We start from the raw sequence: 13047 nt of genomic DNA on the forward strand, positions 1-13047 counted from the left end.
CCACATATACTAATACGGATGAGCTGCAGTTTAGAAAGGTCTTAATTTCTATCCTTTCTTTACTCTCTGAGTTTTCAAAGTTCTTCCTAGTAGGCATGTATTTACACTCCTTACAATGACCATATTTATGTGATCCCTTGGGTGAACCAGGCAACCTGTTTCTACTAGATGGATTCTTCCATTCTGTCTGGATTTTTCCCAAATGACAGTGCAGTAGTCTATCTCATAGTTTTTTTTTTCCCCTGCATATGTAATTTTTGGTCTTTCCTCCTTTAAAACCTTGTCCTGTAACAGGATCAGCCACTACTTCTAAAAATTCACATTGATTTTTTTAAACTGTGCAGAAAAATCTCGATTACTCAGATCAAGTCTTTTTGAACCTTCTTAGTATCTTCCGCTGGCAGAATTTTAAAATTTCTGCCCTATAATATGCACTTTTTAGGCTTTTATCCGGGTACCCTCTTGCTAAGCTTTATGTCATTGGCAGTTAATAGTGGCACACTACTGCAATACATGTGAATAAAAGTGTTGTGTTTTGATAAAGACAGGTGTACATGGGGATTCAATTCTAGCAATATGGTCTATTTAACAGTATCTGTTTTTTTAACCACTAGATATTGAAATAAACTAGGCAGATCTATTGGCAGTTCCAACAGAACACTCCTCATGAGCAAGGATGTGGTATGAACTTGGGTTTGGCCCGAGCATGGCAGGAAGCTGTCACTCCCATCCAGTGTTGCCCAATTAACTGCGGACAGGGCATTCCCTGCTTTACAGCTATAACGACCTTTCAGCCTATTATATGGTCGGATCAGGCCCTAGTCACTCTAGGCATTCACCTCAAATGCTGTCAATGACAACTCAATGACTATCTAAGTAGACAGGAATATAGGTTGGTGTGCAGAGTTTATGAATACAGGGTAACATTTTAAAAACCTGGTGGGTAAGAAGCAGTCACAGGCAGACCTGGTAAAAAAAAATGGAATAAACCACAAGGACTTTTTTCCTCTTGATGAGGCCTTTTTTTTGTGATTACATAAATAAAACAGAGACAGCTTGTCACTTGAACATCCAGACTGTGTGGAAAGAATTAAAGCTTTTGTATATTTGACTACAAATACTGAAAGATGTGCCCATATTGTAAATAAACAATTTTCACCTGATTATTTATCAGCCAAATGTGGCCAATCCACTCTTACTACAATACATTTCAAATGAGGAAAATGTTTGTACAGCTTAAAAAATTTGGTAACTGCTTTCAATTGGTTGCTGGACTACCAACCAGTCAGGTATGGCGACAGAGACTAGAGAGACAGCAGACAAGCTAAACATAGAGAGAATTGGAATTTCTAATCGTGACAGCATTAAAAGAAATCAAAAACCACAGCACTGCTGTATAAAGACTATATGAAAAACATATTACAAAGCAAGTTCAGTTTTGTACATTTTTTATAAAGTGTCTAGGATTTTATGCTTTCTCGTATTGACTTTGGGCTGACAGTGAGGGTGTTCCCTTGGACTTGAGGTTTCTTACTTTTAACACCTGCCTTTACTAAGCTGATTCTGTTTCATTTTTACAATTTTCTGGGAAAAGATGTAGGGGTTTTTGGGGTAACGTTAGGATTAAACTTGGACTGTGCAGTGTGAGAATTACGTTTGACTGCAGATACTGTATGTGGACACCAATGTTCATACCGTTTGTGATTACTGTTTTATATTTAGAATGGAACACACTTGTGGTCTGGATATAATTTAGACAGAAATAAAATTCATTATGAACCTGTTTAAGACCTGTCTGTAGAAAAGCCAAATGCAAACATTTAGTCAGTATTTACTTTCTATAATTTTGCTTTAAAGAATTATGTTCTATGTTTATATAGGGTTTAGCTATACGGTGCTGGCATATATATATATATATGTATATATATATATATATATATTTTTTTTTTTTGTGCATTGCCGCCATAGACTTATTACTGGCATCAGGTCAGTTTTGTAGTGGTCTTAATTTCCATGCTTTATTTTTTCTTTACTGCCAGTGAAAACACAGATTAACAATTCTCGTGAATCTAGAACTTGCTGAATGCTAAATTAGGGAGAGAGGAAATGGAACTAATATTAATTTACTGAAATTTCCGATAAGTGGAATCAGAGGCCTACAATCCTAACCCCTTGTACTCTTAAAGCAGTTATAAACCACTGCAGTACAAAAAAAAAAAAAATTCCCTGTAAGACTATTGCATAATGTGCTACTTATGCATCACATACTAGTATATTATTAAATACTCACCTTAGAATGAAGCCCTCCAGCCACGACTTCGTCACCGCTGACAGAGCTTCTATCTTCCCCCTGTTTTCCTTCTGAGTTTGCAGACCCTGGCTGTGTAAGCAGCTGGAGCCGCGATAATGTTACTCCCGCACATGTGCACAGGAGCCCTCGGTTCTGGTGCGATGCTCTAATGGTGCTTTTCCACTGCATGGAACAGAACGGTTCGGCTCGCTTTTCTGCTTTTCCACTGCTGGTACCGCATGGTATGGTGTAGGAAAGGTTCGGTAAGGTACGGTGCGGCGGCGCTTTTCCACTGCATGGAACCGAACATACCGGCTCTCAAAAACAGTACCACCTCAATTGTGGTTGCAAAAGGTACCATACCCGGTACCATATCCCACAATCCTTTGCATGCAGTCACTACTAGCCACTGATTGGTCAGAGAATCCCACCCCCCCCCCCCCCGTTGTTATCCCACCCACTTAACTTTAGTACTACTTTAGTGGAAAAGCAAACCATACCGTACCATACCGAACCGTTCCAACACCGTACCATGCAGTGGAAAAGCAAACCAGGCCAAGCAGGGCCGAGTAGAGCCGAGCCGGTACTTGCAGTGGAAAAGTGCCATAAAGGTCCGGCTTGATATGTTGGACCTTCAGGGTCTATGCGCAATGCTCGCTTAGGAGATATTAATTTTTCCCTACAGATAAGCCTTATTATAGTCTTACCTGTAGGTGAAAATCACAAAATGAGCTTTACTGCTGCTTTAAATGTAAAAAGGTGAAAAGGAAATGTGTAGCCCTAGAGTAAATCACTAGATTCTTCCAATAAAACCTACATAATAGGGGAACATAAATCTAATTATGATTATGGCCAATAAGAACTGATCTTTCAAATGTTTCATACAAGAGGATTGTTTCATTCAGAGATAACTATGCATAGGATTTACTGTGTATAATGACACACCCAGTCAGACATAGAGGTTGATTTACTAAGCCTTGAGAAAGTGCAAAATCTGGGGCAGCTGTGAATGGTAGCTAATCACCTACTAACTTCAGCTTGTTCAATTAAGCTTTAACAAAAACATAAAAAACAAAAAAAATGGAAGTTGATTGTTTTCTATGCAGAGCTGCATAGATTTGCATTATTCAGTTATAATTATTTACTCCTATTTCTGTAGACGACTGTTTAGTGGAAACGCGTCACAGAGGAGCGGCGCATCGTCATCGCAAGTTGCCGAGGACCGCACTGCAGGCGGCCACGGCCTCTCCAATATCGGTATCGGTTTCCTGTGTCCATTAGTTAACATCTAACTGTAAGTGCACTGGATACTTTTGTTTTAATAAATTGTCAAAGGTACTGCGCTATGGTCTGATTCTGTTTCTGTGAGATACACGTGGAAGCCCTCACCTGTGCGAAGAGTAACACCCAGAACAAGAGTGGACCGGGATTGGGTTGAGACACCAAAAGATCAGTGAGACAGTCGCCTTTTGGTTTGAGCGATCTGGTAAGAGGCCACACTTACTATCTGATTATTTCACGGTGACCTCCCTGAATTCCCAAGACACTACTGGGCTGATTATCCGTCCTTAACCTCTTTTCTCTATGGTAATGGGCTAATCCCCACAAAGGTGGTGGAACCCATCTGCACCCCATGGATCTAGAGAAACCCACAGAGTGGATTTTACTTTAGCCTGTGAGGGGACGATTGGGACTTTATGCACTTTTATATGTATATGGACTATACACTGATGTGGCAACCATTGAAATATTGGACACTTTTTCTTTGAATTACTTGTGCACTTTGTTGGTTTATGTTAGCATCACATTATCCATTTATCATCACCTATTCACTATAACACACCCAAGTATATGCACCAGGGTGTATAGTATTTACTGTACACTCGTTCAAGTGCACATCAATTTTGGAAACACATCACAGGTATATGGGGGACACTCATTATAGTGTCACACCTTTTCCTGATTTGTGACACCAGTGAATTTTAGCGCACCTGATTTCTTTTCTACACATTTTTATCACCATTTGGTTCGAAGGTTGCAGCTATTCACACTACTGATCCTGCGCACTTATTTAATTTTATACACATAATTATTTACAAAGTGCAGTAACTGATATAATTTGGTTTAGTATAAGTCTTGAGTATCCAACTGGTGCCTCAAAGTAAACATCATACCTTCACATGACCTTCCATCAGGAGTTGTAGCAAATCCTTGTTCACATATGCAGTGGAATGAGCCAGCAGTATTGAGACATTCTCCATTTGGTGAACAGAGCTCTGGATTTTCACACTCATTAATATCTGAAACGATAAGTCAAAGAGATTATCAACACCAAATGTTCAAACAAATAATCAGGGTTTCAAAGGTGGAAACTGTTATGTGCAAGCAGCTGCAAGTGCCTTTTTGCCTTTAGGTTGTTACTTAACTGCTTTTAGGGAGAAGAAATGTTTTCTGTTATATAAGCCAATCTCTCTGAGATGGATAGATAGATAGATAGATAGATAGATAGATAGATAGATAGATAGATAGATAGATAGATAGATAGATAGATAGATAGATAGATAGATAGATAGATAGATAGATAGATAGATAGATAGATAGATAGATAGATAGATAGATAGAGTGTAATAGAGAATCTGAATTACTTGCCTCTTCTGGAGTATCACTGTATTATTGAAGTACTATTGTACCTCTTGAGTAACTAGCACTCTTATGTTGGCCACATGTCTGAAAGCCTAGGCACTTATTCATGATACTGAAGGTGCAGAGTGGTGCAGAACAGATCATGAGGATTAAGTCTAGGGACTTCGGATGGCCAGCACAGAAAGGAGTAGCAAGTTCATTCCTGCAAAGGATTATTATCCATTTCAATTACTCAGTTTTGATCTATGCCAGCAACTTTTTTTGTTGATATTTTATATTAGATCTACTTTAGCCCTGTTTAAATGCTCACTGTACACCTGCAAAAACTTTTGCCTAATTAAGTGAACTGATCCTCTTAAGTAAGCTTACTCTGTTGGGACCTACATTACATCTCAGACAGATGTGGAAACACTGGAGAAGTACAGGCGGTCCCCGGGTTACAAACAAGATAGGGACTGTAGGTTTGTTGTAGGTAAGTTGAATTTGTTTGTAAGTCAGAACAGGTACATTTTTTAAGTGTAGCTCCAGCCAAAATATATATATATTTATATACACTATATTGCCAAAAGTATTGGGACGCCTGCCTGTACACGCACATGAACTTTAATGGCATCCCAGTCTTAGTCAGTAGGGTTCAGTATTGAGTCGGTCCACCCTTTGCAGCTATAACAGCCTCAACTCTTCTGGGAAGGCTGTCCACAAGGTTTAGGAGTGTGTCTATTGGAATGTTTGAACATTCCTCCAGAAGCGCATTTGTAAGATCAGGCACTGATGTGGACAAGAAGGCCTGGCTCGTAGTCTCCACTCTAGTTCATCCCAAAGGTGTTCTGTCGGGTTGAGGTCCAGGCCCTTTGCATGCCAGTCAAGTTCCTCCACCCCAAACTCGCTCACCCATGTCTGTATGGACCTTGTTTGTGCACTGGTGCACAGTCATGTTGGAACAGGAAGAGGCCAACCCAAAACTGTTCCCACAAGGTTGGGAGCATGACATTTTTCAAAATGTCTTTGTATGCTAATGCCTTAAGAGTTTCTTTCACTGAAACTAAGGGACCAAGCCCAACCCCTGAAAAACAACCACCATAATCCGCCCTCCGCAAAATGATTTGGACCAGTGCACAAATCAAGGTCCATAAAGACATGGATGAGTGAGTTTGGGGTGGAGGAACTTGACTGGTCTACACAGAGTCCTGACCTCAACCCGATAGAACACCTTTGGGATGAGTTAGAGTGGAGACTGCTAGCCAGGCCGCCTCGCCCCTCAGTGCCTGACCTCACAAATGCACTTCTGGAAGAATGGTCAAACATTCCCATAGATACACTCCTAAACCTTGTGGACAGCCTTCCCAGAAGAGTTGAGGAATATGGAAGAGGTAAATGGTGCTGCCTAAAAGTGTCTAATAGGTGACTAGGTAAGTAAGGTGGAGGAAATCAGATCCAAGATTCTATCACTTGGAATACACAATAAATAGAGTAAATGCAAAATAATTGATAACACAATAAAATAGGCAATGAATATATATAAAGTGCAAAAAGTGACAAGTGGTTCAAAGTGAATTTCAATAATTCAAATAATATAGTATTGCATATATCACAAAGTGCTAGAGTGATACATATACTAAGGTGCGGATCCCAGGGGGATCAATATAAAAAAGTAAAGTGATGAAGTGCTGATGAATCAAGTGGTTGGTGTATCTACCAACATAAATATGTGAAATAAATAATTAAATATACAAATCGCACTTTAAAGTGGCTTAGTGCTAGGTGCTAAGAAAAGGTAAAAATATCCAAAACAGTGGTGTAAATGATGATCAAAAGACATATAAAGTGACTATGTGCTTATAAAAAAAATATATCGCGACTGAAAGGATGGAATTGCACGAGCAGAACAGTTCAATAATCCAGGTCGCACATAAAGGTGATCCAGTGCTGAAATTTAAATACAGTCCCAAAAGATGTATAATCAGGTGACTAAAGGTGCTGTGGACCGCCTAAAGGGTCTCCAAGTGTGGTCGGTTTGACGGGTCAAGGTGCTCCCCTCACTCCCAGGACCGCACTCACCAGAAATTTTAACTCCTACAGGGGTAGCAAGCCTGTAATCCGGGTATGGCACTCAAGGGCACTGGATATGGCACTCAAGGGCTCTATCAGTATTCTATCCCCTGGTTCCTTTTGGTAGCGTGGCCACTTTAAATCCAAGGGTGCTCCGGTGTATATGTATGGGGGAAAAGAGGCTCGTATAGTGTAGTACCGTTTTAAAAATTAATCATTTATTTAAGAAAAAGTACTCACAAACAAAGCAGGTTAAAAAGCGGTAAGGCAAGTAATCTTGTGTGGGTCCGCTGTAGCGGTAAAGCTACCTTCCCAGAAGAGTTGAAACTATTATAGCTGCAAAGACCTGGCCAACTCAATATTAAACCCTATGGACTAAGACTGGGATACCATTAAAGTTCATGTGCGTGTAAAGGCAGGTGTCCCAATACTTTTGGTAATTTTATTTATATATATATATATATATATATATATATATATATATATATATATATATATACAGTTATATACAGTGCCTTGCTAAAGTATTCGGCCCCCTTGAACTTTGTAACCTTTTGCCACATTTCAGGCTTCAAACATAAAGATATATAACTGTAATTTTTTGTGAAGAATCAACAACAAGTGGGATACAATCATGAAGTGGAACGAAATTTATTGGATATTTCAAACTTTTTTAACAAATAAAAAACTGAAAAATTGGGCGTGCAAAATTATTCTGCCCCCTTAAGTTAATACTTTGTAGCGCCACCTTTTGCTGCCATTACAGCTGTAAGTCGCTTGGGGTATGTCTCTATCAGTTTTGCACATCGAGAGACTGAAATTTTTGCCCATTCTTCCTTGCAAAACAGCTCAAGCTCAGTGAGGTTGGATGGAGAGCGTTTGTGAACAGCAGCTTTCAGTTCTTTCCACAGATTCTCGATTGGATTCAGGTCTGGACTTTGATTTGGCCATTCTAACACCTGGATATGTTTATTTGTGAACCATTCCATTGTAGATTTTGCTTCATGTTTTGGATCATTGTCTTGTTGGAAGACAAATCTCCGTCCCAGTCTCAGGTCTTTTGCAGACTCCATCAGGTTTTCTTCCAGAATGGTCCTGTATTTGGCTCCATCCATCTTCCCATCAATTTTAACCATCTTCCCTGGCCCTGCTGAAGAAAAGCAGGCCCAAACCATGATGCTGCCACCACCATGTTTGACAGTGGGGATGGTGTGTTCAGGGTGATGAGCTGTGTTGCTTTTACGTCAAACATAACGTTTTGCATTGTTGCCAAAAAGTTTGATTTTGGTTTCATCTGACCAGAGCACCTTCTTCCCCTTTTTTATGTGTGTCTCCCAGGTGGCTTGTGGCAAACTTTAAACGACACTTTTTATGGATATCTTTAAGAAATGGCTTTCTTCTTGCCACTCTTCCATAAAGGCCAGATTTGCGCAGTATACGACTGATTGCTGTCCTATGGACAGAGTCTCCCACCTCTTGGCTGCATCTCTGATCAGTCTTCTCCTTGTATGAGCTGAAAGTTTAGAGGGACGGCCAGGTCTTCGTAGATTTGCAGTGGTCTGATACTCCTTCCATTTCAATATTATCGCTTGCACAGTGCTCCTTGGGATGTTTAAAGCTTGGGAAATCTTTTTGTATCCAAATCCGGCTTTAAACTTCTCCACAACAGTTTCTCTGACCTGCCTGGTGTGTTCCTTGTTCTTTATGATGCTCTCTGCGCTTTAAACGGACCTCTGAGACTATCACAGTGAAGGTGCATTTATACGGAGACTTGATTACACACAGGTGGATTCTATTTATCATGATTAGTCATTTAGGTCAACATTGGATCATTCAGAGATCCTCACTGAACTTCTGGAGAGAGTTTGCTGCACTGAAAGTAAAGGGGCTGAATAATTTTGCACGCCCAATTTTTCAGTTTTTTATTTGTTAACAAAGTTTGAAATATCCAATAAATTTCGTTCCACTTCATGATTGTGTCCCACTTGTTGTTGATTCTTCACAAAAAATTACAGTTTTATATCTTTATGTTTGAAGCCTGAAATGTGGCAAAAGGTCGCAAAGTTCAAGGGGGCCGAATACTTTCGCAAGGCACTGTATATATATATATATATATATATATATATATATATATATATATATATTTTTTTTTTTTTTTTAAGCGTGTTGGTTGTGAGATTACAGGGAGTCCTGAAGGTCCACAAAGTTAAAGTGTCTATGGCTGAGGAAGATGTAGCCACATTGGATTGCTTCCAGTTAGGGAAAGTGGCTTTTAAAGATGTAAAGCAATATCCTTTGAGGTTAGGAAAATCAAAGGAAATAACCAGCCAATGAGAACCATGACATCATCGCAGGTTAAAGGGGAGAGTGTGGAATCAGCCTATCAAACAGGGGAAGATAATCTGTGGGGGATGTTTTTTAGGAAGGTTTAGGTGTGCCTGGGGGTCGGAGTGTCTGAAATAGAGCGAGCCACATGTGGTGGTTCTTGGTAGATGCCAAGATTTGTGACTCTTGTTGAGGAGGAGCTATAGAGAGGGGGTCCCAGGCCAGCCAGGTAATAATGGGGTTGGTATATTAAATCTTTGTAGAATGTAAATTGGTCCTCTAGGAAGCATAAGGTGGTGGGACTGCCATCTCTGGCTGTATGGCAGGAAGAATCTCACCAGAACTGAATGTGGTTGCCACATAGGGTTGTTAGAGGAGACTGAAGAAGCTATATAAGTGCACTGTCAGATTCCATGGATTTCATATTGCATGCCTGTTTTATTAGCATGAGATGTAAATATTTGTCCTCGGTCACCTCTGATAGTCTGCAGACACTCCACCTTCTGTTGTCCACATATTCTAAATGTCACTGAGTATTGTGGAATGCAGTGGCATGTGCGACTGTACAGTCTTGGAAATGTGTCTGTTCTTGTTTAGTGGAGTGTACATACAGGCAATCCCCGGGTTACAAACATCCGACTTACAAATGACTACTTACAAGCGGAGGGAGATAACTGGAAGTGAGAGGAAATCTCCCCCTAGGATGGGAAATTCACTCCTGTAAGAGTTATCATGGGAAAAAGGTGTCTCTACTAAAGCTTTATCACCAATACTTCTTTCCACAACAACCCAAAATTTTGAAAATCCAATTGTCATAGGGACTGAAAGTGAGGTGAAATCTTCTGAACAGGGGCACAAACAGCAAAATAAATGTTACAGAGGTGGTAACTCTTCCCTACGTTATCCAAAAAGACGTAAAACATTTATATATATATATATATATATATATATATATATATGAATATTTATATTAAGTAACACACCCAGCTTCATGGGACTTCTCTGCTTCACGGAGTCTGCCTCATTTAGAGGTGTTCTACTCCTGAGGATTTTCGGTAAAATCCATTTATTTAGGCATGGTCAACAGACCCATACATGCTGTTTTCCTACTCACAAGAAAAAAATTGTGTACAATGTGCAAGCCCAAGAGCTGCACACTCAGACTGAAAAACAATACACCTATCCAAGACCGATTTTACCAAACTATGGTATTTCCCAGTGATGTCACCTTCCTAACCAACCCCATCAAGTCTGGGTAAATAACCAAAATGGTACAACCACTGCCAAACAACAAAGCCCTTGGCCCAGATAGACTCCCATATTTCTACTACAAGACCTTTCTCCCCATTACTTTATTTACTATCCCTCTTCAATATCTTCTTAAAAGACAACCCTATTCCTCTTTTAATTCTTCATTCACACATTATTCATTATATCTAAAGTGAGGAAGGACCCCATATTTTGCACCAGCTATCTTCACATTGCCCTGCTAAGCTTGAGCCTAAAGATTTTTACCCAAACCCTTGCAAAATAGGCTCACCGCTCTGTTGTCTTCTCTTATTCATCAGGATCAGGTAGGTTTTATCCCATTTAGACAAGCAGAGGACAACACTAGACATGCCATAGACCTAATGAAGGTGGACAATAAAACTAACTCAGAACCTTCCCTTCTATGCCCAGATGCCAAAAATGCCTTTAATAGGCTTAGCTGGATTTATATTACAACTCTCATCTAAACTGGAATATCTGGCAATTTTCTTAGGGATATTGAGGCTCTTAAAGTGATTGTAAAGTGCCTGGTTCCTCCTCTTCTTGGGTCCCTCTTTACTGCTCCTGGCCCCTCCCTTCTGTCAAGTGCCCCCACAGCAAGCAGATTGTAATGGGGGCACTCAAGCCGAGCTGCAGCTCTGTGTGTCCATTCAGACACGTAGCTGCAGTTCAGCCCCACCCCCCTCTCCTGATTGGCTAACTGATTTTGATTGACAGCCGTGGGAGCCAATGGCGCTGTGGCTGTGTTTCAGGGAATCAGGAGAGAGAGTTCTGGATGGCCGAGGGACTTGTGGACATTGCTGGAGAGAGAGGGGGCTCAGGTAAGTAGTAGGGGATGCTGGGGGGACTGCTGCACACAGAAGGCTTTTTATCTTAATGCATACAATGACTTTATAACTCCTTTAATTCATCCCCCTCTGCTGCAGTGAAGACTCCACACTCCACCTTCTTACCATTCCAACTATACAATGGCACACACCAAGGTTTTCCTCTTTCACTCCTTATATTTGCTTTCTACATTGAACCCCCCACATTAGAAAAAAAATTATAAAGTAAAAGGTAAACAGGAAAAAAATAAACCCTTGCAATCTTATTTCCTTGCCATTGATATTTTACTGAACCTGACCAAACTACTAACAACCCCACTTAACCTATACATTCAATATCAAGCTACAAAGTCAACACCTCTAAGACAGAAGCATACTTAATTAACAAGGCCCAAACCAGTGATCCTCCAGTTAAAAAACCCTGTTATCCCTACATGTGAAAATGTACTTCTCCTAAATTTGGGAGTTCACATAACATCGATATTCTGCATTATGTATGACCACAACTTTCGATTTTTAGAGCGAAAACGTAGTCTCTATGCAAATGGAAAAGGAGCCTTTGCTAAACATGTATGGAGGCGGAATAAAAACACATTCTCACTTATCAACTCTAAGTCACGAATGACCACTTTCCTTTTCAACCTGGCTATTCCTGACAGACTGGTCATACACGGAGCTAATTTCTTTCCTGCAACCACGAGTTGCAGGAAAGAAATTCCTTTGGTTCCCCAATCAACATAGACAGTGTTGATGTGGGAATCCTTCCTGCTGGGCCATTGTCTTCTTTCAGTGTGGGAAGCTGTCCTCGCCAGGAGAAGACAGTGATTATTGCTAGCAGCTATAGCAGCTGCTAGTAATAATCGCAGGTAAAACCAGGCATGCTGGTTGTACCTAGGTTGATCAATTGATCAACTTGGTGCATTCATCCTGCCCATACATGGTTTGAATCTCAGCCGTTTCAGCGGGAACTGGCCGAGATTCGAACCGTGTATGGCCTTCCTAACACACATTCTATTATTCAGCACTAGTGAGCATTTCCTCTTCAAACTAGGACACCTGGTAAATGGAGTGAGCAGGAGACTGCTCTCCTTTTATGAAATTCAGGATATTCTCTGAGGCAGCACAGTGGCTTAGATTTTAGAGTTTCTGTCTGACAGCACTAGGGTCCCTTGGGATACCACCTCCATGAAGTTTGCATGTTCTCCCTGTGCTTGCATGGGCTTCTCTGATTTCCTCCCACACTCCAAAGACATGTTGGTAGGTATGTATATATGTGAGGTAGGGACCTTAGACTGTAAGTTTCATGAGGACAGGGACTGATGTGAATCCCTGCCTTAATGGAGGCACTGTGTAAAGCACTGTGTAATATTGTTGGTGCTATAATAAATACATATCATAAATAAATAATTTGAAAAAAAATCACCTCAAAGCCTTTTATTCATACTTTCAAATCAGAAACTTTTATCAAACTCTCTTACCAGCCGAGCAGCTTTGCCCATGCTTAGAACTGACATGTGAATGTGGACTGTCCAAGAAAGGCTTAATCTATGACATCTACAAAATCCTAGTTAACTTACCAAACAACACTTTCCCCAAGCATTACTAAATGCTGAAATGGGAAGCAGACCTGTGCTGCCTTATTCC

The 13047-nt window shown here is 40.4% G+C and overlaps 1 protein-coding gene across 2 annotated transcripts in view; it reads right to left on the reverse strand.

Annotated features, from left to right (window-relative positions):
* The window catches only part of LTBP1 (latent transforming growth factor beta binding protein 1), a 513632-nt gene that overhangs the window by 39271 nt on the left and 461314 nt on the right, over positions 1 to 13047 (reverse strand). For both annotated transcript variants that reach the window (XM_082249446.1, XM_082249447.1), the window contains one exon: positions 4465 to 4590. In XM_082249446.1, the coding sequence (XP_082105572.1) occupies positions 4465 to 4590 (126 nt within the window). The remainder of the gene's footprint in view (positions 1 to 4464; positions 4591 to 13047) is intronic.

This window comes from Pelophylax lessonae (genome assembly GCF_965119305.1).
Source record: "Pelophylax lessonae genome assembly, chromosome: 3".
NCBI classification, from domain to species: Eukaryota; Metazoa; Chordata; class Amphibia; order Anura; family Ranidae; genus Pelophylax; species Pelophylax lessonae.